Here is a 23,436-nt window from a genome sequence, read left to right on the forward strand (position 1 = left end):
TTTACCTGCTTGCGATGAATGAAAGATCCGTGCGGAATCAATTGAAAGAAAATCATTGATTTTTTTTTCTATTCGGAATATTAAGCTGTCAACATAAACTTTACATTTCTGATGAATTCAAAGTCGAGCTGCAAAATCTGAGTTAAGCATAAAAAGTCCTGTCTAATGCAAAGCGTTTTGTGTTGTATTGTCAACAATGACGCAAAGTAGATAAGGTGTTCTTTCGGATGCAATAACCCCGATACGTGGATCCTTTTCAATGATTTCATTTTCAATGTTTTTTTTAACAAATTACTTACAACCATTCTTGAACATTTTAAAATGTATTGATTGAATCTTATTTTCGTAATTTTGAGTTGCTGTGTTTGCAGAGCGTTTTAGTTGTTTTTTTTTCCTGTTAATTTCATTGGGCTCTTTTATCCTTTCATGCCAAACTGTTGGTTTGTTCTTTCTCATTCGTCGACTTTACCCTTAAAGTGTGAATGGTTTTCGTTACTACCTCTTTTTTTTCGTTGAACTGTATGTTTTTTCATATTAATTTTTTGCTATTGTTTGTTTTGTTGGTGTTGGTGAATGTTTGTGTACGGGTGTTTATTTTTTTGAATTATTTTGTTCAGAATCTAGTCGAATATCAGGCAAATGATGGACATGAGTGCGAGCGCGCGTTTTCCTGTAAGTGTGTGCGCAGGGAGTTTGTTCTTTTTTTTTGCGTTTTACGCTAGATTTACTTCCTTTATATTTTGTAATTTTTTTTCCAACTCTAGAAAGTCGATCCAGACAGGGTTTGGTTTTGTTACATTGTTATTTAATGTATGTTTTTTAAATATTTTGTTTACCTCTCATAACGCGTGTTTGATTTAATAGTCGAATTTAAATTGATCACCTATCTCGTTCTACAATTTACTATAGGTTAACTGACTAGTTCGTGTCGGTTTAAAAAGAGCGCGAATGGCCGTGTCATTGAGTAAACAGGGTTTGTTTAACAACAAGTGAATGTGTTTAGTTTACTTTTCTAGTGGCATTCTTGAAATGTAATGGAATATGTGTAAGTAATGTGTTTAAAAGATCTTCCGAAGGTGTCTAGTGGTTACAACTAACCCAGCAATTGTATTTTGCATTCCATTCATCGACGCCTACTGCGCTGCGTTACGCTAACATTTCCGTTTTCTACTAGTTTCCAGCAGTCGAACGAATAACGTTCCTTTATTTTTCGAATGTTTCCCTTTAAAAATGATTATTAGTAGGTTTGTTTTATTTTTATTTGTTTTTTGTATAAAACGAGTTTTTATAATTAGTAAATACCTATAACATTTTTTTTCACCTAGGTGGAGTAAACAAGTTGCAATTTTGTATTTTCTTATCATATTTTCTATTCAACGATTTAATTCGTCTAAACTGCATTTTACCTCTGCATACGTTAATAACAGGAAAAGTTTGAGAAGCCTGCCTTTCAATTGATATTGTCTAAAGTGTTAGCATGTGTGTCTGTCTGCTTGTGCAAGGGAGCATAGACCTTGTGAGAGTTGAGATCTATTTTTATGTGCTATAAGCTATTAAATGCTTAAAGGACGAACGTAATTCCGAAAGCAATTCCTTATGTGGCAATGTGCATCAGCTTTAGTCTAACAGAATATAAATTTAAAGCATACCCAGAGAATGTGTGCTTGCCGAAGAGTTCATCTTAAAAAAGCGTTTGTGTGGCTCAGTGTGCTAGTAGTTCTGTTGTTGAACTATTTCATAAAGTTTTAGTATAAACAATGTAGTAAGTAGTTAAACGAGTGTTTGATCTGTAGTAGTATGCGCCCCTTTTCCCCTGCCTCATATTTGTATTGATATCTTTCATTTTCATATTTGGGCTTCTCGTTCTAGCTTAGAGAGCTTAAATATTTTTGTGTGTTATGTATGTGTGTCTATATCTTAGTTTTTTTTATTGCAGTTCAATTTTCACCTTTAGGGATAAATATCTGCATAACTATTTATTAACAATATCACCGATTTCGACTCGCTCGTAGAATCACAAGTCAACTTTTGACACATTATGGGTTTTCGGTTTTTTTTTTTGCTGGATTTTGTTTGTAGGTTTGGCACTGCGTTTTCTTCTGACACACCTAACTTTCGACGTGTACATTTTTCATTTTATTAGTTGTTTAGATATTCATGCTTTACTTTGTTCTCGATTTATATTCATAATTACTATTAGGTTTGCGGTAACTATTCGATTCAACTATTCAATATTTATGCTCAAAACGTTTCATAAAATTGCATTGAAAAGTATAACATTATACAATAATTGACTGTTTAAACTTCAGTGTCGGTAAGACGAAAGTGGAATACAGAGCAGATAAATCAATCGAAAGAAAACGAAACTTTTTTTGGAAAAAAAAGAAACTGAAGGACACAGCATTTAAAGCATTGGTTTTGTATCATCGAAAAGAGTTAAAAATCCATGCTTTAAAAACTATGTTGGCGGATTTCTGTATGCAAATAACAAAAAGAGGGCGTGTTTCGTGAAAGTGGTGTGCCTCTTAAACAATTATTATTTTGTTAATACATATAGGAAGACGATTTTCGTGTGTAATTGTTCTCAATTTTGCTTCGTTTTTCACTCGCTTAAAATCTAACAACGTTCTGATTTTGCTTATTACGTTTATTTTCTCTGGCGTATTTAGTAGTATTCGATATCCAAGCTTTGGTATCTAACTACATAAGCTGCAGAAACGAAAAATCTTAATGACAGACTTAATGTGTATTGCCTATTCAGTTTTTGCATTCAAAGCCAAAACAGGTTAAAAAAACCATCGGATAACTAGACAAAGCACTTGGATAGTTTTTTTTAGTAACAATCGAAACTAGTTTATTTAACAAGAAAAAAAAATTAATTCTGTTGCTTAAAAAATCTTTTTTTTTTCATTATGTTATCACTAGAGAATATTTGCAAAAAACGAGTTAGATTTAGTGTCTTGTCGCTCGAAGGGTCACTAACCACGCTCAAATACATGTTTACTGCCTATCACCCTGCCTGATATATTATATATAATTTCTGTTATAATCAGAGCAAAGTGCCTTATAAATACTACTAACCTTTATCGCGTATATAAGAAACGTTCATCGACGATTGAATCCTGCGGTGCAACGGGAGTACTGCGCCGAATACTCTTCTGATTTGGTATATTGATGTATAAAAATAACGACATGATCTGTTTCCGGTTTTTGCTTTTTCCATGTTTGCTTTCGACATTATATTTACAAAAAAAGTTTTATCATTTGTTGTGTGTAGACGGCTTTAAACATCGCCTATTTTGAATTATCAAACAAATCAAAACTATCAGTTGACTTGATTTCGCGAACATGTCATGGCCTAAAGTTGATATCTCGATTGCAATTTAGGACCTGCTGATGCTGAATATAAAAACAGAAGAGGGGTTCATATTTTACAAAGGAATGATCACTTGAGTAACCCAAAGCTTTATTGATGGTACTTCGAGTATAAAATAGAAAATACCAATTTATAGCAAATGATTTGTAACCAGTTGTGTGTTTTTTTTTTTTGGAGTAATAAATTTTGTGAGGTTTTTTAGAAACCTTGTTTGTTTATTCTAGGTTTTCAAGAAATAAGCATCACGTTAAAATAGGCTGCATACAGCAAAACATGTAAAAGAATACAATAGGTCGTTAACATGCAGAGCTGGGAAGTTCTAGGCAAGTTAATTCCAAAAATATTAAAGTTTTCGGTTTGATTGTCGTTTCGAAACGAGCATTTTTGACGAAAAGAGAAAAAAATGAACCCTTCAAAAAATCAGCTAGATTAGGTGAGGTGTCACAAAGCTTTAAAAATTTACCTAAGACATGACATACTTTTACTAATGGTGGATTTAGACAGTCTGACATAAAAGATATCATCAAAGTTGCTTCATTTTCAAGTCTATCTGATTGTTGACCTATGAGAGCGGTGACAGCCGAAAGAACAAGTCAGCCAATCAAAATCCACGATTTTTTTTATCGAAAACCAGAAAATGACAGAAGGCTACTAATAGTTTTACGTAGGACTACGTCTTACTTTAGTAGGGCGGCGTAATTGGGAAGTTGCGATCTACTCTGAGTTATAACGTATTTCTGTTAGAAAATTTACACGGGATTTTCGATCAATGCTTGAACATCTGTCTGTGTACATTAGGGTGGGGAATCGTTATAGGGAAAAAAAAGAAACTTGATAGCAGAAAGCCAGAATCAAGTTATTTTGTTCTATTTGGAGCCCCAAACAAGCCTAAATTTATCGGAAGTCGAGTGGTTTCGTCTCCGCTTAGCGCATTGCATTTAAATTTATATGAAGATTTGTATGGAAAAACCAACTTTTTTGCATTTTCCATTCTAAAGAGCTCAAAATGGCTCAAACCATAGGTTTTATGACTTCAAATGGTAGGTTTTTTATGTCAAACAACTTGGCCGAAGACACTAAAGAGCTAGGGTGTCCTAAAAAAATACTAGAGCTGTTCAAAGTTAAGTATTTCGAAATTTATGTTGCAAATCATTTTTTCTGCCAACACTGCCAGTGTACCGGCGTTAGTCAGATTTCCATTAGAAGTAACCTCTGAAATACGTTGTAAATTCTACCTACGTCTAGAATATTGACCTAAATTTGTTTACTTGATCCAGCTGAGTGTATAAACTCGTTACGACAGGTTATTTCTAATGGGAATCCTACTGACGCCGGTACATTGGTAATGTTGGCAGAAAACAAGATTTTCTGCATTTAAATCGACATACTCAACTTTGAACGACTATAGCTCTTCTTAGAGATATCTTAGCTCTTCAGTGTCTTCTGCAAAGTTGTTAGGCATCTAAAATACTATACTTTTACATAATGTAGTGCATGTTTAGATCATTATTGAGCTCTCTAGAAACGTAAATGCAAAAAAGTTGGTTTTCCCATACAAATTTTCATACAAATTTGAAATGCAATGCGCCAAGCGGAGTTAAAACCAATCGACTTTCGGTAAGTTTAGGGTTGTTTGGGGCCCCAAAAGGAACCAAAAAAACTTGGTTCTGGAAAATCGATCACTTTGCTCCACTCTAGTGTACATACATTATGCTCATTTTTCTTAAACAGAAATCAGAATGGTACACGAAAGAGTTTCAAGTATAGTGAATTTGTGAATATAACGGTTGTGCACGACATTCGCAGCAAAGTTCATTCGCTACGCTGTGTATTGAAGGGTTAATTTGCCAATTATGTTTCCTTTTTTAACAAAGTTAAATGTTCCCGTCAGCACTAAGCCCGCTGATCTAATCTGTGTACACGTTTGTCTATTGGTAACGTTCGCATTCTAGACGTGATGTAGTAACCGTCTAACAGGTAATTTGAATATTATTTACCATTAAATACCGATTTCGCGTCGCGTCTAAGGTTTGATAAACACTAAAATACCTTTTTATCACAGTATTTTTTACTTTCAAACACAATGATGATCCAGCAATATTAGTTGTTGCTTTACCATTAATAGCATTTCATCTCTATTATATCACAAACCAAACTCTTAGATGGACAAAAGAACATAGTGAATTTAGCTTCACTTTTAGATTTGACTGAAAGCGGCACTCCGCAGCAGTTTGAATGGCAGTTAATTATGTTACGTTCAGTTAGGTTATCAGCTAAAATTATTGTTTAATATAATTATAATTCGCACAGTATCAAATCGCTGGCCATCAACTCAAAATAGAGATTTCGAAATTTTTCATAAATTTAAATTTTTGCTACTAATGTAAACGATTGCGAACGAATACTCAAAACAAATCAGATAGAATAGAATACAACAATTTTCCAAGAATGGTTTTTTTGCCAAACTACCGCAAAATACTCGTTTTTATTTAAAATCACTCTCAGATCGGAGTTGAACAACTCATAATAATATAAGAACCGTGTATTGTTCTGAATTTGAAAACTTTCTTTGTATGACCAGCATTTGAAAGGAATGATCCCTATTGTGCTTCGTGACAACGGTGAGAAACCATAGTAAAAACATATTTAAACTCAATAAGGTAGATGGAATTACGACTGTTATAATTACTAGTGATAACTTTTTTCGAGTTCGAACTAAAAATTAATTGTGGTTGTTTTGATTTACGCTTTTGTTTGTTTGTAGATGCAAGTAAATTCCAGCGCAACTGGTTTGATTAAAGATGCATTATTTTGATTACCGAGCTCACTCGTAAAATATTAAGACTAGTTTATGTAGTATTTAGTCGCTTAGTTGACTGGTTATTCGTATTGTTTTTTCTTTGCATTTATATATATATATATATATATATATATATATATATATATATATATATATATATATATATATATATATATATATATATATATATATATATATATATATAGATATTTATTTATTTATTTATTTCTTTATGTTATTATAAGCATTACATAACTACGTTATTCATTATAGCATTAATATTCAACAACCTACATATTAGCTAAAGAGTTCCGTTAATCTCCGCCTATCAACAATTGAAAGATTAACTCGTGCCTTTTGTCTCATTATGTATAAAAAGATCACTTAGGGTATACAACTTCACTAGTTATTTTGTTCATTATTCATTGTTATCATATTATTAACTAATATATTCAATAAGTTTGATGCGACTCTTATTTATTCCTCACCCTCACTGTGTGAGATCGGCGAATGTTGTTTTCATTAGGATGATAGTAGCACGCAGCCAGCTACTAAAAAGTGAAACTATCAAACCTACCTATAGGTAAGGGAAGCAATAATAATGAAGCAATTAAAAGGTATGAGTATAAGTATGGGACTGTAGAACTAGGTATTGAATTACTTTTACATATAGACTGTTGGGTGGTAAATGTGCATTGGTAAAATTATTTACACTACACCTGGAAACAGTTGGAACACCAGATAGCGAGCTGGATATGGTGTTGTTCTAACAAAATCTATCAGTAATGTACATAGTTGCAATGCTACGTTTGATGTAAATATAGAAACCGGATGTAATTCAAGTTAGTTACTACATTTCATCGTTCGTATGCGATAAGTAGTAATTCCAAGTCAACTTATCTAACATGGTTATTGACAGTATAGGTCTTCACTGGAGTACGTCTACGCAAAATCACCTATAAAAGGGAAAAAGTTAAAAAGTAGACGAAAAATTACTCACATTACTATTTCACCGAGGAAACTGTTCGTTTGTTTTTTTTTTAAAAACTGATCTGACTAGATATTCATCGAAAAAATGTCTGCCGCCACTAAGCGGTATTATTGATGCTGTTATCTCTCTCATTTTTGTTTTACATGACCTTATGTCTCTTATGCATCGTTTATTAATTTAAAACTTTTTACGAAAATATGAACGTATTTTCTTAACTTATTATCAGTCACCGCAAACAGTTGAGTTAGAGTCCCATTGCCCAGCAACATCAGTGCCGCCAGCAACAAGGCAAGTGATGCGAGAGCCGCAACCAAAACTACCAACGCCAGAGTTCCTCCTATGAGTATCCACGAGGTTGGGTCTTCTGCTTCGGACGCATTACTGGAATGAAGAATTCCAACGATCTCAAGATCAACATTACTGCCGGCGTTTACTTGGTTTGTTGTCGATGTTGTTGCCGGGTAGGATGAGTGGGTTGCGGTTGTTGTTGTCGTAGCTGGTGCTGCTGTAGCTGCGGTTGATGGTGATGATGGTTGTTATGAAACGATAAAATGAGGCGCTGAAAACAATACAGCCAGCGTCGCGATGATCGTGAACAGGGTAAAAATGATAAGGCACAAACGGTCAACCACCATAGCGGCGAACTTCCAGTCACGGGTAACTTCACCGTTTTCGTCCTCCTTCCGTAGCTGCTCCAAATTTGCGCAGATTAGAAAAAGATCAGATTAGTATTCACTAACGTATAGATGCAAATTGGATAAATCAACGACGGTAATGGGATCTGGCACTTTTTTATGCGAACTTTATTTTTTTTTTTCTAAAATGGATCTGAAAATATTTCTCCCAAGCCTGATGTTCTCTATGGTATTTAAATTTCACTCTAGAAATAATCTTGCTGATCATATAAAAGATTTATGCATAATCGATTGTCAAAATGCGTTGTTTGAAGCGCACAATATTTTTTTTCTGCAACCTTAGGGTAACTATAATGGATTGGCAGCCGTAAAGTCAGGGAATTCGCTTGGATAAACGGGTAGTCGTGGGTGTTAATCGCATTAGAATCAGGTTATTCCGTGTTAACTACAAAGCAGAAGGAAGTCGATCAATTCAATCGATTGGCTACTGCAAAGCGTAACGACAAATTCAAACATTCGTATAGGAATCGATCACCGAAGAGATGCCACCGACAGCAAAGTTGGGAATTAACCCGAACTTCATACCCCTAAACCAATCGTAATATGCCACACAGTCCATCTCGAAATATTCAATTAGCTGCTCAAACCGTGGTGAAACCGCATGCTAATAACATTTGCTCATTGGAGTATACGGTTATAATTTAAGCAAATTAGGTAACCAGTTCGAAAGCCGCATTAAAATTAAATGTGTTGTTAGCATAAGTTGCTCTATCGGTTTTGAACGTTTATCTAGTCAGTTTGCTGATATTTGCAAAATTCTTCGATACAGTTGGCTTGGATTCCAATTTATTTGTAATACGAGCTATCGAAATTTGGAGGTAATCATTTCTATCTCCCAACCTCTGTATTATCGCCTTTGAAGTGATTTTCATCCACATGGCTGGTTCATCTCTGTCCAAAAGAGTCAAGATTGGGTTTATTCTCAAGCTCCTCATAAACCATCGTTTCATGGTGAACTCTAAAAATATACCTAAATTACCTTTCTATAAAAATAAAATGAATCGCAGGTTAAACTTGCGAATTCATGCAAAACATTGAAAATTTCTTTTTGAGTGATATTTTTTGTGAAAGAAACCTGGGGTATTTTGTTTTTGTTGGATAGCTGATAAAATTTTACAATTAATAATAAAAATTGGGAGACGCGAAATGTTTTTTTTTTTATTTTTTTTTAATATTTGGGCAGGTCATTTATTTGTCAAGGACCATTTTTTTTACTCACTTCACAACAATTTCTTTGTGTCACATGTTAAATTTGGTGGATAACGAAGGAATTATAAACCTTCTCATCAAATTTGTTTAAATTTGGTCGGCGCAACAAAGATGCATGTTATTCTGATTTCAAAAACAACGACGTTTTGTAAGTCCATTTAAATTAACCAATTAGCAAACTGTTAGATTCCTGTCAATGTTGATGTAATAAATAATGCTCAAATTTCATCATGATGTTCATATGAATGTAACAGCTAGTTTGATACCGTAATAGGTAGTACATGATCCCTTGTTTAAAAGTTCGTAGAAAGTAATGAACATGCGTGTAAAGTTTTCTTGATTTGACGAACTCGCACATGGTAAATTTCAATTTCATATTCAAATCAAAAAAAAACAAAGATTAATATAGCAGGAAACTTCAAAATCGTAATACAACCTGATCGGTAATGTACCGGAGCTCCTTCAGTATCAATGCTAACTCGTACTCGGCCGATGAGCTTAGACAGGTGTGCGAGGATACGGTTTCATGCAGACGGCCACCGGTAGCGGCACTAATCGTGCCGACTCCAGCACTGCGGCCGATAGTGTCCGTTCCGCCGATACCTCCACCGCCAGTTAATACGCCGACACTGACGTCGTCTCCTTGGCGGTACATTGTCCTATAGTAAGTTGGATTATGTGGTAGTGTACTGCACCGGTGGTTGCATCGGAAATCATCGTCGATATCTAGCACGTTGGCCAGCAACGATTTGGAGGATCTACAAGAAAAACCGTTTTTTTTTTTGCATATTTGTACAAAAATAAAACACACCTTTCACGCATTTCCACTTCTTGTAGTTGTTTGTTTTTCTCGTCTACTGCTTGGCGGCAGGGATGTGGGAATGGTTCTCCGGGTCGACTCATTCGAAGAATACATGGTAGCCAGGAAAGAAAGACAACTCTGATCTAAAAGTGAAGTTATATATAAAAGGATTTCATAAAAAAGCTAACATTTTGGTTTACCCAATCTGACATCTCGTGTGTGTCCGCATTTCGATGATGATAATTCAGAATCAGAATCGTGGATACAACCGATGAGGCTACCATGAACATGATGCAATTGAAATACGTTCCTATAAAGCAAGCCAATCAGAAGATAATTTAGTAATATTATGCAACTGTTTAAATGGTGGTGTAGAGTTACTTTTTTAAATTGATATACAGGTCGGACTCGATTTAGTATAGACTCGATTTAATATAGACTCGATTATATATGATTCGATTATATATAGTAGAGGGGAGAGGGAAGCTATCTGACAAACCAGTGCAACCCATGCGGAAAATTTTGAGGATCTATATAAAAAGAAGGTGTCGAAAATTGTTATTTTTGTTTGACTGCATTTACATGAAAAATAATAACTACATACTATTATTTTTCGTAAGAAATGTGTTTTCAGACTTTAGGTGGGTTAGTCAAAAAAAATTCTTCTTATTTATTCAAAAACATCAAAACATTACGCAAAATGAACAAAAAATGTTTTCCGATTCGATTACATTTAGTGAAAAAAAATTGGAGACTTTAAACAATCGAGTGTGACCTGTATTGATATTGAGTTTGTTTAGTTCCAAAACAATTCCGGAGAAATAAATCCGCGCTTATTCGAGAAGAAATGAAATGTAAATTGCACAGTTTTTCAAAAATATGAAAACTTTAAATTGGAAGAATTTTGAAAAAGATTGTAACCCACTTACCTAGCAGAGGAACGGCATCTGAAGTGGCCGGCATGGTTTCCGCCACCATATTAAGGAAGACAGTGAGTGACAGTAGAATGGTTACTCCTAGAAATGCCAAACGAAGGTATAAAACATTATTAACTCAATAATGGTGAGCTTTCGCGTATGATGTCCAAAAAAATGCTTAAGCTTAACTAAACTTAGCCAAGGGGTATAAAACAAAACGAAATTGATTTTTTTAGCTGTACTGTCACTTAGCAAACTGTCTGCTGCTCAGTCAAATGGTCTGTTTGTTGGTGGAAGTATAGCTATTAAGGAAATTAAACCAGAAATTTATTCTGGCTGTTTCGTTTTACGTTGTTTGTTGCTACATTAATGAAGCATTTTTCTTCTTTGTTGAAACCGCAACAAAAGCCGGGGGGATTTGTAGAAATAAAATTTAGAACAATTGTATGACACGATTGCTTTACTTCCCTAGCCCATTTCGTTATAGCCCAAGTTATAGCTACTCTAAAAAGTCGAAAAATAATGAATTTTCGTCATTTTTTCGGATGTTTAGAGTGAAGTGAAGTGTTTGAGTATTTGGACTATTATATTGGCTATTGATTCAAGTATAATTGAAAATGTATTTCGCATGTCTTGGATGCAAATATATAGTTAGTATTACGTTGTTGGCAGCGTTTTTCTCGAAACCATGTTTTTTCAACTGGTGGTACGCTTTTCTCAGCATCTACTGAACCGATTTGTAGAAATGAAATATCTAATTAGTTATTTAGCCATTTATCGATATCTGAAATTTTCAATGTGTCATATTTAGTAAATTGTGATTTTTCATGCGAAAAAAACTATTTTTTTACGAAAACAGCGAAACAACGAAAACAGGAATTATGTATTAAAATCTGCTATGTTACATTTTAGATAAAATGTTTCTATATACTGAAAACAAATTTCAGCTAGATCGGAACTAAGAAGCTGGGAAGAACGTACCACCAGTTAGGTGCTGTTGTAGAGAGCACACACGTTCTCAGCTGCCAACAGCCTAATACTCATTATATTTACTTCTACGGCATAAATCTTCAACCTTAATTAAAAGCCAATACCCGAACATATCACTTTAATCGAAATATCAGGCGAAAATTGTCTGTCGTTCTTCTCCTGTATTTTTACAGAAAAAACTTCGTTACTCTCTGATCACAAGTAAGAAAACACATGAAACCAAAGCCAAATTGATCACTTTGTGCAGAAAAATGTATATATTAACTATTCACGTTGTAAGAAGCATGGTTGGGTACATTTATGCATGCATTGGTTGAAATTGGAAGAATTTTTCCCGTGGTTTACAGGTGGTGATCCATTCAAAAAAGCAAGTACCGTCAGCCAGGGTGAAATTGTGCCATACGAACCCGTTGTTTATCATACATTCAATAATGATAAGAAGACCAATTATTGATTATTGGTTGGATATTTAAGGAAACTTGACCTTCTAAAACTTCTGGGATAGCTGACAAGTCACGGATTAGACGGCACAATCTCACCCCCGCTCAAGGTAATTCATAATGACAGTACACAGAAGAAATCAGTAATCGATTTGCATTCAACGTGAATTCTTTGCACACGTTGCTACAAAGCAGTGCAATTCATTTATAAAGATCTCTGTGGAAAGTCTTCTAGGAAGCATCATGCATGCTCGCAGCGTTCTTATAAGCATGATAGTGCGGCCTTTGGGGATGAGACACTAGGCTCTAAGGGTGTGATTGAGGGGCATGTGTGTGTAGTGTAAAGTGACATAAACAACATTTTGACGAACAAGTGAAGAAACATTGTTATATGTCTGTCGCGTTACTGCTCCTATGTGCTTGCACACAGTTCAACTTGTGTAGTTTGAGCAAGCAATCCAGCGTTCGGGAAAGGTCATAGTGCATCATTTACCAAATTTGATAAAATTGATAGTATGGGTGTACCCTAGTCAAGCGCATCGATTGTCAAACCAAATTTACATTCAAAAGGGTTCTGGAGCGCATCGTTCATATCGTATGGAAACGATCAAGCGTCTCGTTAGCAGTCTGTTTCTTCGTACAAAACTTGTTTGCTCATTTTGATTAAAGTCTAAAGGGTTTCCATCCCAAATGATCTATCGCCTAATTTCGAGCGGTTTAGATTTGAATAGAACTTCGTACACATATTTGGTTTAGCAAATTGACTATTTTTCACGTGCGGAGAATGCCTTAACTCTAGAATACTTTTCTTGAATTACGTGTACCTTACTGTATACACTTCATTTAAAACATTGTAGCTCAGCAATTTATTGTCGTATAGAAACTTATCCAAGAATAATTTATAGGGAACTTACAACGATTTGCGATTTGCAAATAATATTCAATGAGGAACCAAAAATTTGTTGAACACAAACATTCCAAATAAACACCAAACTTTGAGTTAATCAAACAGAGGTAAATTTGTCTTTATCCTAGCAAAGTTCTAGCGTATAAGAATAAAAAATTGGTGTCGGAGCGCCATCTCTGCGGCCAAATCTTGCCACCTTACGGCTTCCACATTCCACCTAAAGCTACTGTTAACCAATTGCAGCTGATACAAATAACTGAACTGTCCTGGGAGATTTCTACTCTCACGGTACGGCGTGGGGAGCACCCAGGGATGACAACCGAGCTGTTCTCATTGTAATTGTATTGGACGAGTTCAACGGTTCTAGTATAGAAGCGAGATTATACTGCAAAAAAAATAGTTCATAGCCTACTATTCTGCCTATTATCGCATATCCGTCCCATCTGAAAAATCATAGATTTGAAAGAACAGCACTTGAAGGTATTTGTCTGATTTTGGGTATTTCACCTGTTTGGGGTGGTTTGTTCCTATGTTTTCGACATAATATAATGAAATAGACCTTTATAATAACTTCTTTATTGAAAAATACAGCTGATTACATCTCATTTAAAAACGATTTTTTCTGAATTCTGACAATTTCAATTTGAATGATCGTGTGAAGCGAGCAGATCATCTACAGGAAAGTAATACCTCACAGAAAGAAGCATTGTTCAAAGCTAGTATTCCCCTGATTGGCGAAGCCAAGAAGCCTTTCTAGAACGAGCTACTAGAAAAAGCTGCAGTTTAAGTGTCTGTAAGAAATTAACTTTTGTGTGGAATTTCTTCGAAACAACCTTATATTCATCAATTACTGATGACTTTTTAACAATAGGAAACGTAAAAAACAACACCAAATATTTGTGATATGGATCAAAGAAAAAATGGCTAAAATGGGGCAACATTTTGTAGGACGATATGGAATTATTATTAAGATGAAACAATTTGATCTCACTTTTTTGCTGACTTTTTTGAATTTAACCATCATTTTCGTATTCTCAATCGATAGTAAAGCAAGAAGTAAATGGAATCTGATATTTAACTTAAAAATAATAAAAATCCAGCTGGGACTGAAATGCGAATAGAAACTATTTCTAGAGTGTACTATCGTCCGTGTGGCGGCACCTTAATAAAAGGATTGTTTCCTAATTAACAATATGGTCTGTTTACAATCCAGTTCAAAAATAGAGGTTCAATATAACAACAAAATATCAATTTCCGAGTAAAAACTGATAAGAAACTTTTTATTGCATTTGACACATTGACGCAATGCGTAAAAGTATTGAAAAACTTTGGTATCGACTTTCTCGTTTGCTTGCTTTGGAACAAGCGTAGGACTGCAGTACAATACCTTAAAATTTTGCGAATTTTCACGAGACCTTTTGTATCAACATACACACAAAAAGAAAACCCTTGGTGCTGCATTCCGATTCGGAATGTGACCTTCTGCTATATTTACACACAGACTTCGCAGCCGGCGTGTACAGGATAATTGCGGGGCTAGCGGCGCTACGATCGTACTGACAAACTAACAGTCACTCCCAAGCCGAGACTCGAACCTACGACGACTGGCTTATTAGACCAGCATCGTACCTCGAGACCATCTGGGAGATACATACACACACATATAGCAATATAGTTTTTCTTGCAGGCTAGTAATAATTGTTTTGACATGGCCGCAGATGCAATACTTAGTTTCTTTCTCTCCTCATAGAACCATAAGGACCCATTGTTTATAGTTTTGCTAAATAAATATTGTAATCATATATCCACAAAAAATTTATGGACTAATTCCTCATGGCAAACAGAATGTAATCTATCAAACAATGCAATCCAATTGCAAATATTACTGCAAACTTGTTATCTCTCGTTGGACACTTTCTGTCAGTGTAGGCAAACTAGAGAAGAAACGTTCATCAACAATAATATATTGGAGTGCAGAAACTTTATATTTCAGCTGCTTTTCCATCCTTGAGACATAGGCAATCGAACATTCGACCAAAGGCCAATGAAATAAATTTGCACAGAATTATTTTCGGAAGGAATGTTTCCGTTTCTTCTGCATTTGCCTCTCCATGTTCTGCTCCATTACCCCCAGTGCGAGGGACCATTCGGCAGATGTGTTCCAGATAGGTTCCCTATCCGTTGTTCGTTTAATTTCGTGTCCGGTTCAAGTCCGTTCTTTTGCTAGGACCTTATCATCGAAATGGCAAAGTTTGTCGTTCTTCTTCTCCTTTTGATCAATAAATTAGAAATTCCAAAAGAATAGCGTATGCTACTGCTTGGTAAAATTTTCCACCAAAATGCAGCAAAAGCCGACTGACAATGGCATTCCACAGCTTCGTGAGCGAGAAAACGACGGACCGGACTTTCTTCTGGTTGTTTCCCTGTACGGATTTGATGGGCTGACAAGGCAGGGCTTGTGGAAGAGAGAGATTCGGAATTTGGATTTTTTTTTCTTCCTGGCCATGGCGGAAGGGTATAAAAGCATTTGGAAAGACTCATTGGGGAGCTGTTGGCCAAGAGCCAACGTAGACATGCCGGTCTTTCGTTTCATCAGCAGAGTGCCTGAGTACATGCGAACTCGGCCAAATGTCTAACCGAAGAAACGATACCGGCAATGATTGCATTTTATTTTCTTCGATGCATATGCAATTTTTCTTTACAAGTGATTATTACCTTTCTGATGAAAAGGTATTACAATCACTTTGCAAACCGAAACCAATGTGTACGATAATTGGGAAATTCATGGAGAAACTTTGTGGGCTGTTAGTAATATACTACTTATTAACTGAAGGCAATAAATTTTGTGCTGTTGCCCAATAGATCGCCAACTAATTTTTTAATTTGAAAACCTCTTTTGCATCTTTACTTGAAGAGTAAGCTAGATGGATTAATTCATGTGCACATGAACATGTTTGCCTAGGTTGCAGTGTCTATTTTTGCGGTGTTGTAACTTGGTACAGTTTGGGAAGGTGCCTACCTATGGGTAGTATATTTTCGATGTTCGAAAGAAGACTTCGCTAGTTTGTAAATATTTCAGCTGACAACCACTGAAACACCTATTTTTTACTACGGAAGCTTATCTGCAGTTGAACACTTCAGTGACACCACAAAAGATTAATCGCTAACAGATATTATCTTTTGTTTATTTTAGACCAGATAACAATCAGTCACACTGTTATTTTTCAATTTTTTTGACGTTGACTAACGTCTATATCGAAGTTAGGCCCCTGAATTTAAAAATCTAGTAATTCAACCAGGGAAAACCAGAGAAAAGTGGTCAGGTTTTGAGCGCTTATTTTGCAGTCATCTATAATCAGGTTTTCGAGGTTTTGGCATCAATCGATCAGAAATTCTTTTACGGTTAAATTTATGTAACAAAAACAAACTATTGTTTGAGATACACTATTGAAAAATTGGTAATTAATATCGATTGTCTAAATCATACCGCGCAGCCAATCACTACCTCTCTTCCCAAGCACAGTCGACACTAACGGATACAATCGATCTGACTTTGTTGTTATTGTTGTTGTCACTTTCTGTTTCCGATGTTTATGCTGCTGCTAGCGGAAAAAACCTTGCAAATATGCATCTTTTTGTTGGTGTTAATTTTACGACAGCGGCCGGCGCCCCATCATTCTGATTCCAAAACCGCACCAGTGACATGCGGACGCTAGGTGATAGCAGCTGAAAGGAGGAAATACAAAATAGTACCGGTCATCTCGTGCCGGTTTCACCCGTAATGCTGGTGGCTTTAGTAGTAAATGGCTACTGCAAAACATTTAAATGGCTGGAATTCTGGACGGACTAACCAGGAAACTATAATCGGCAACTGGCACCTTTTGGTGCCTCTAAATTTTGTTACAGAAGCGGCAAATTGAATTTTCTGTTTTACCAAATGATGCTGCTAGCGGAAAAAACCTTGCAAAAATGCATGTTTGTGTTGGTGTTAATATTATGACAGCGGCCGGCGCAGCTTTCAAGAAACATTTGTCTCTTCCATTCCATAATTTGCGTAGCCCATCCCACTTTTAATTTATCTGACGAAGCCTTGGTATAAAACGTACCGTTCGAACATTTCACCCCATCAGTTTCATTACTAAACCGTACCGGCTACATACGGACGCTATCTTGAAAGAATTCTGGACGGACTGACCAAAAAAATGGATATATTCGGCACCTGGCCCCTTTTGGTGCCTCGAAATTTTGTTACAGAAGCGGCTAATTGAATTTTCTGTTTTATTACGAAATGCTGCTGCTAGCGGAAAAAACCTTGCAAATATGCATCTTTTTGTTGGTGTTAATTTTACGACAGCGGCCGGCGCCCCATCATTCTGATTCCAAAACCGCACCAGTGACATGCGGACGCTAGGTGATAGCAGCTGAAAGGAGGAAATACAAAATAGTACCGGTCATCTCGTGCCGGTTTCACCCGTAATGCTGGTGGCTTTAGTAGTAAATGGCTACTGCAAAACACTTAAATGGCTGGAATTCTGGACGGACTAACCAGGAAACTATAATCGGCAACTGGCACCTTTTGGTGCCTCTAAATTTTGTTACAGAAGCGGCAAATTGAATTTTCTGTTTTACCAAATGATGCTGCTAGCGGAAAAAACCTTGCAAAAATGCATGTTTGTGTTGGTGTTAATATTATGACAGCGGCCGGCGCAGCTTTCAAGAAACATTTGTCTCTTCCATTCCATAATTTGCGTAGCCCATCCCACTTTTAATTTATCTGACGAAGCCTTGGTATAAAACGTACCGTTCGAACATTTCACCCCATCAGTTTCATTACTAAACCGTACCGGCTACATACGGACGCTATCTTGAAAGAATTCTGGACGGACTGACCAAAAAAATGGATATATTCGGCACCTGGCCCCTTTTGGTGCCTCGAAATTTTGTTACAGAAGCGGCTAATTGAATTTTCTGTTTTATTACAAAATGCTGCTGCTAGCGGAAAAAACCTTGCAAATATGCATCTTTTTGTTGGTGTTAATTTTACGACAGCGGCCGGCGCCCCATCATTCTGATTCCAAAACCGCACCAGTGACATGCGGACGCTAGGTGATAGCAGCTGAAAGGAGGAAATACAAAATAGTACCGGTCATCTCGTGCCGGTTTCACCCGTAATGCTGGTGGCTTTAGTAGTAAATGGCTACTGCAAAACACTTAAATGGCTGGAATTCTGGACGGACTAACCAGGAAACTATAATCGGCAACTGGCACCTTTTGGTGCCTCTAAATTTTGTTACAGAAGCGGCAAATTGAATTTTCTGTTTTACCAAATGATGCTGCTAGCGGAAAAAACCTTGCAAAAATGCATGTTTGTGTTGGTGTTAATATTATGACAGCGGCCGGCGCAGCTTTCAAGAAACATTTGTCTCTTCCATTCCATAATTTGCGTAGCCCATCCCACTTTTAATTTATCTGACGAAGCCTTGGTATAAAACGTACCGTTCGAACATTTCACCCCATCAGTTTCATTACTAAACCGTACCGGCTACATACGGACGCTATCTTGAAAGAATTCTGGACGGACTGACCAAAACCATGGATATATTCGGCACCTGGCCCCTTTTGGTGCCTTGAAATTTTGTTACAGAAGCGGCTAATTGAATTTTCTGTTTTGTTACGAAATGCTGCTGCTAGCGGAAAAAACCTTGCAAATATGCATCTTTTTGTTGGTGTTAATTTTACGACAGCGGCCGGCGCCCCATCATTCTGATTCCAAAACCGCACCAGTGACATGCGGACGCTAGGTGATAGCAGCTGAAAGGAGGAAATACAAAATAGTACCGGTCATCTCGTGCCGGTTTCACCCGTAATGCTGGTGGCTTTAGTAGTAAATGGCTACTGCAAAACACTTAAATGGCTGGAATTCTGGACGGACTAACCAGGAAAATATAATCGGCAACTGGCACCTTTTGGTGCCTCTAAATTTTGTTACAGAAGCGGCAAATTGAATTTTCTGTTTTACCAAATGATGCTGCTAGCGGAAAAAACCTTGCAAAAATGCATGTTTGTGTTGGTGTTAATATTATGACAGCGGCCGGCGCAGCTTTCAAGAAACATTTGTCTCTTCCATTCCATAATTTGCGTAGCCCATCCCACTTTTAATTTATCTGACGAAGCCTTGGTATAAAACGTACCGTTCGAACATTTCACCCCATCAGTTTCATTACTAAACCGTACCGGCTACATACGGACGCTATCTTGAAAGAATTCTGGACGGACTGACCAAAAAAATGGATATATTCGGCACCTGGCCCCTTTTGGTGCCTCGAAATTTTGTTACAGAAGCGGCTAATTGAATTTTCTGTTTTGTTACGAAATGCTGCTGCTAGCGGAAAAAACCTTGCAAATATGCATCTTTTTGTTGGTGTTAATTTTACGACAGCGGCCGGCGCCCCATCATTCTGATTCCAAAACCGCACCAGTGACATGCGGACGCTAGGTGATAGCAGCTGAAAGGAGGAAATACAAAATAGTACCGGTCATCTCGTGCCGGTTTCACCCGTAATGCTGGTGGCTTTAGTAGTAAATGGCTACTGCAAAACACTTAAATGGCTGGAATTCTGGACGGACTAACCAGGAAAATATAATCGGCAACTGGCACCTTTTGGTGCCTCTAAATTTTGTTACAGAAGCGGCAAATTGAATTTTCTGTTTTACCAAATGATGCTGCTAGCGGAAAAAACCTTGCAAAAATGCATGTTTGTGTTGGTGTTAATATTATGACAGCGGCCGGCGCAGCTTTCAAGAAACATTTGTCTCTTCCATTCCATAATTTGCGTAGCCCATCCCACTTTTAATTTATCTGACGAAGCCTTGGTATAAAACGTACCGTTCGAACATTTCACCCCATCAGTTTCATTACTAAACCGTACCGGCTACATACGGACGCTATCTTGAAAGAATTCTGGACGGACTGACCAAAAACATGGATATATTCGGCACCTGGCCCCTTTTGGTGCCTCGAAATTTTGTTACAGAAGCGGCTAATTGAATTTTCTGTTTTGTTACGAAATGCTGCTGCTAGCGGAAAAAACCTTGTAAATATGCATCTTTTTGTTGGTGTTAATTTTACGACAGCGGCCGGCGCCCCATCATTCTGATTCCAAAACCGCACCAGTGACATGCGGACGCTAGGTGATAGCAGCTGAAAGGAGGAAATACAAAATAGTACCGGTCATCTCGTGCCGGTTTCACCCGTAATGCTGGTGGCTTTAGTAGTAAATGGCTACTGCAAAACACTTAAATGGCTGGAATTCTGGACGGACTAACCAGGAAAATATAATCGGCAACTGGCACCTTTTGGTGCCTCTAAATTTTGTTACAGAAGCGGCAAATTGAATTTTCTGTTTTACCAAATGATGCTGCTAGCGGAAAAAACCTTGCAAAAATGCATGTTTGTGTTGGTGTTAATATTATGACAGCGGCCGGCGCAGCTTTCAAGAAACATTTGTCTCTTCCATTCCATAATTTGCGTAGCCCATCCCACTTTTAATTTATCTGACGAAGCCTTGGTATAAAACGTACCGTTCGAACATTTCACCCCATCAGTTTCATTACTAAACCGTACCGGCTACATACGGACGCTATCTTGAAAGAATTCTGGACGGACTGACCAAAAAAATGGATATATTCGGCACCTGGCCCCTTTTGGTGCCTCGAAATTTTGTTACAGAAGCGGCTAATTGAATTTTCTGTTTTATTACAAAATGCTGCTGCTAGCGGAAAAAACCTTGCAAATATGCATCTTTTTGTTGGTGTTAATTTTACGACAGCGGCCGGCGCCCCATCATTCTGATTCCAAAACCGCACCAGTGACATGCGGACGCTAGGTGATAGCAGCTGAAAGGAGGAAATACAAAATAGTACCGGTCATCTCGTGCCGGTTTCACCCGTAATGCTGGTGGCTTTAGTAGTAAATGGCTACTGCAAAACACTTAAATGGCTGGAATTCTGGACGGACTAACCAGGAAACTATAATCGGCAACTGGCACCTTTTGGTGCCTCTAAATTTTGTTACAGAAGCGGCTAATTGAATTTTCTGTTTTACCAAATGCTGCTGCTAGCGGAAAAAAACCTTGCAAAAATGCATGTTTGTGTTGGTGTTAATATTACGACAGCGGCCGGCGCAGCTTTCAAGAAACATTTGTCTCTGCCATTTCATCATCTATGTAGCCCATCCCTCTTTCTATTTATCTGACGAAGCCTTGGTATAAAACGTATCGTTCGAACATTTCACTCCATCAGTTTCATTATTAAACCGTACCGGATACATACGGACGCTCGGAGGAAAAACAAAATAGTACCGGTCATCTCGTGCCGGTTTGATCCGTGATGCTGGTGGCTACTGCAAAGTACTAAAATGGCTGGAATTCTGGACGGAAACCAGTAAACAAGAAATCGGCAACTGGCACCTTTTGGTGCCTCGCAGTTTTATAATAGAAGCGGTTAGTTGAATTTTATGTTTTACAATTGCTGTTGCTAGCGGAAAAAAAACCTTGCAAAAATGCATGTTCATGTTGATGTTAATTTCACGACAGCGCTAGGTGTTAGCAGCTGAAAGGAGGAAAGACAAAATAGTACCGGTCATCTCGTGCCGGTTTCACCCGTTATGCTGGTGGCTGTTAGTAATAAATGGCTACTGCAAAATACTAAAATGGCTGGAATTCTGGACGAAAATAATCGGAAACTGGTACCTTTTGGAGCCTCGAAATTTTGTTACAGAAGTTTTGTAAAAGAAGCGTTGCAATTCCCTATACTATTTGCTTCAATGGAATATTTTTTTTTTAAGAATACGGTAGTCAACGTCATGCGGTCGTGTCTTGAATACCACCCTCCTACTTTTTAATTGAAGGGAAGTGTTAACTGCTCCGAGACTACATAAAAGTTCGAAATTACCTTGAGACTTCCAGAATACCACCCTACCTTACTTCCGGGCGTATGTCTACAATGGTGTTTCACTATCTGAGCTTTTATTTGGCCTTATGCTATGCATCCGGATTGCTGTTGTATTTTATGCAGCTTTATTTTTCAATTTATTTCAACATGGTAACGAATACCGTTAATTCGTATTCAACAAAAGCAACGCAGGTTTCTAATCAAATACATTGTGTGTGTTGCTCTCAGAAGGGCTAAGGTACAAATAGAGTTTGATCATTCACCTGCTAATAATCGTGACATAACGAAGATTTTAGCTAATGTATCGCAACAAAAAACAAACAACATTAACAAAAATGAACTTCGTAATTCACTTACCAAGTGATAATTTTTCGCCAGAATCTGGCGGTAGTGTGAATCCGAGCAAAGCCATTGACGCGATCAGCACGCACGGCACGATCAGGTTGAAGAAGTAGTACAGCGTTTTGCGCCGGATTAGGATTGCGAAGGTTATGTCGATATAAGGCTCGGGGCAGCAATTGTAGTAGATTTCATTCCTCTTGCCTGGAACTCCTGCGAATGTGAAATATAAGAGAGAAAAAACGAAAACATCTAAGTGCACATGACATTAAACCGTGATTAAAGACTCCTGCTGAGGTGGAATGGAAGCTGACCATACATCACCCAGTAAATACTATTGCGGTAATTGTTGAGATGTGTTTTTCCTCAAGCACGAAGGCCACGAGAAACACTGAATTCGAAAGCTTGTGAATCTAAAAGAGCAGATGTTGCATAAATTTAGGTGCTAAGCAGCTTTTAACTTACCCAGTAGTTCCCACTCGCCATTTGTTATAAAACTGCTAATATCACCTCCAGATTCATCCTGCAGTTGCAAATCTAGCTGTAATTGATTAACAAAGAAAAGAAGTAAATATATAAATCAATTAAAATAGAGCTACCTCAAGAATCGATTTTAAACTCAATAATAAGTTTCTAATAGGTTGAGATTCACGAATTTATACTTTTTTGGTCCAGATTCATCAGATTGCAACGAAAGTTAGGCCTCAATATCGTATTCGTACATGCAGATTTTCAAATTTGTCCATATGTTGTGCGCGCCAACTGGCTCGCTTCCTGTCTATATAAACGAAAGCATCCTGCAATCATCAGGAATTTTAATGAAGACGCATGCAGGAGGCGCGACTTTCATGCCGTGGCCTCTCAACAGTATGCAGAACGATTATTTCGACGGATGTGCCTACAGCTGTTCCGGGCCCGTTGCACGATGCCGTTGCCAACCATTTTGCGGTGGTAGCGATATGTAAATTGAGCTCGTTTCCCATCTCACTCTCTCACTCTTCAACACTGCTTACCGCGT

The 23,436-nt window shown here is 37.2% G+C and overlaps 1 protein-coding gene across 4 annotated transcripts in view; it reads right to left on the minus strand.

The window, feature by feature from the left end:
• Positions 1 to 6,375: 6,375 nt before the first annotated feature.
• LOC129733840 (neuronal acetylcholine receptor subunit alpha-7) overlaps positions 6,376 to 23,436 on the minus strand; it is a 124,549-nt gene continuing 107,488 nt past the window's right edge. For 3 of the 4 annotated variants that reach the window (XM_055695378.1, XM_055695377.1, XM_055695376.1), the window contains exons 7-13: positions 22,884 to 22,959; positions 22,437 to 22,631; positions 10,803 to 10,889; positions 10,074 to 10,183; positions 9,883 to 10,016; positions 9,508 to 9,829; positions 6,376 to 7,856 (exon numbers count right to left, since the gene is read on the minus strand). In XM_055695378.1, the coding sequence (XP_055551353.1) occupies positions 7,704 to 7,856; positions 9,508 to 9,829; positions 9,883 to 10,016; positions 10,074 to 10,183; positions 10,803 to 10,889; positions 22,437 to 22,631; positions 22,884 to 22,959 (1,077 nt within the window). In that variant the 3' untranslated portion in view covers positions 6,376 to 7,703. The remainder of the gene's footprint in view (positions 7,857 to 9,507; positions 9,830 to 9,882; positions 10,017 to 10,073; positions 10,184 to 10,802; positions 10,890 to 22,436; positions 22,632 to 22,883; positions 22,960 to 23,436) is intronic. The other variant, XM_055695380.1, reaches the window with a different exon arrangement.

This window comes from Wyeomyia smithii, chromosome 1 (genome assembly GCF_029784165.1).
Source record: "Wyeomyia smithii strain HCP4-BCI-WySm-NY-G18 chromosome 1, ASM2978416v1, whole genome shotgun sequence".
In the NCBI taxonomy this organism is placed as follows: Eukaryota; Metazoa; Arthropoda; class Insecta; order Diptera; family Culicidae; genus Wyeomyia; species Wyeomyia smithii.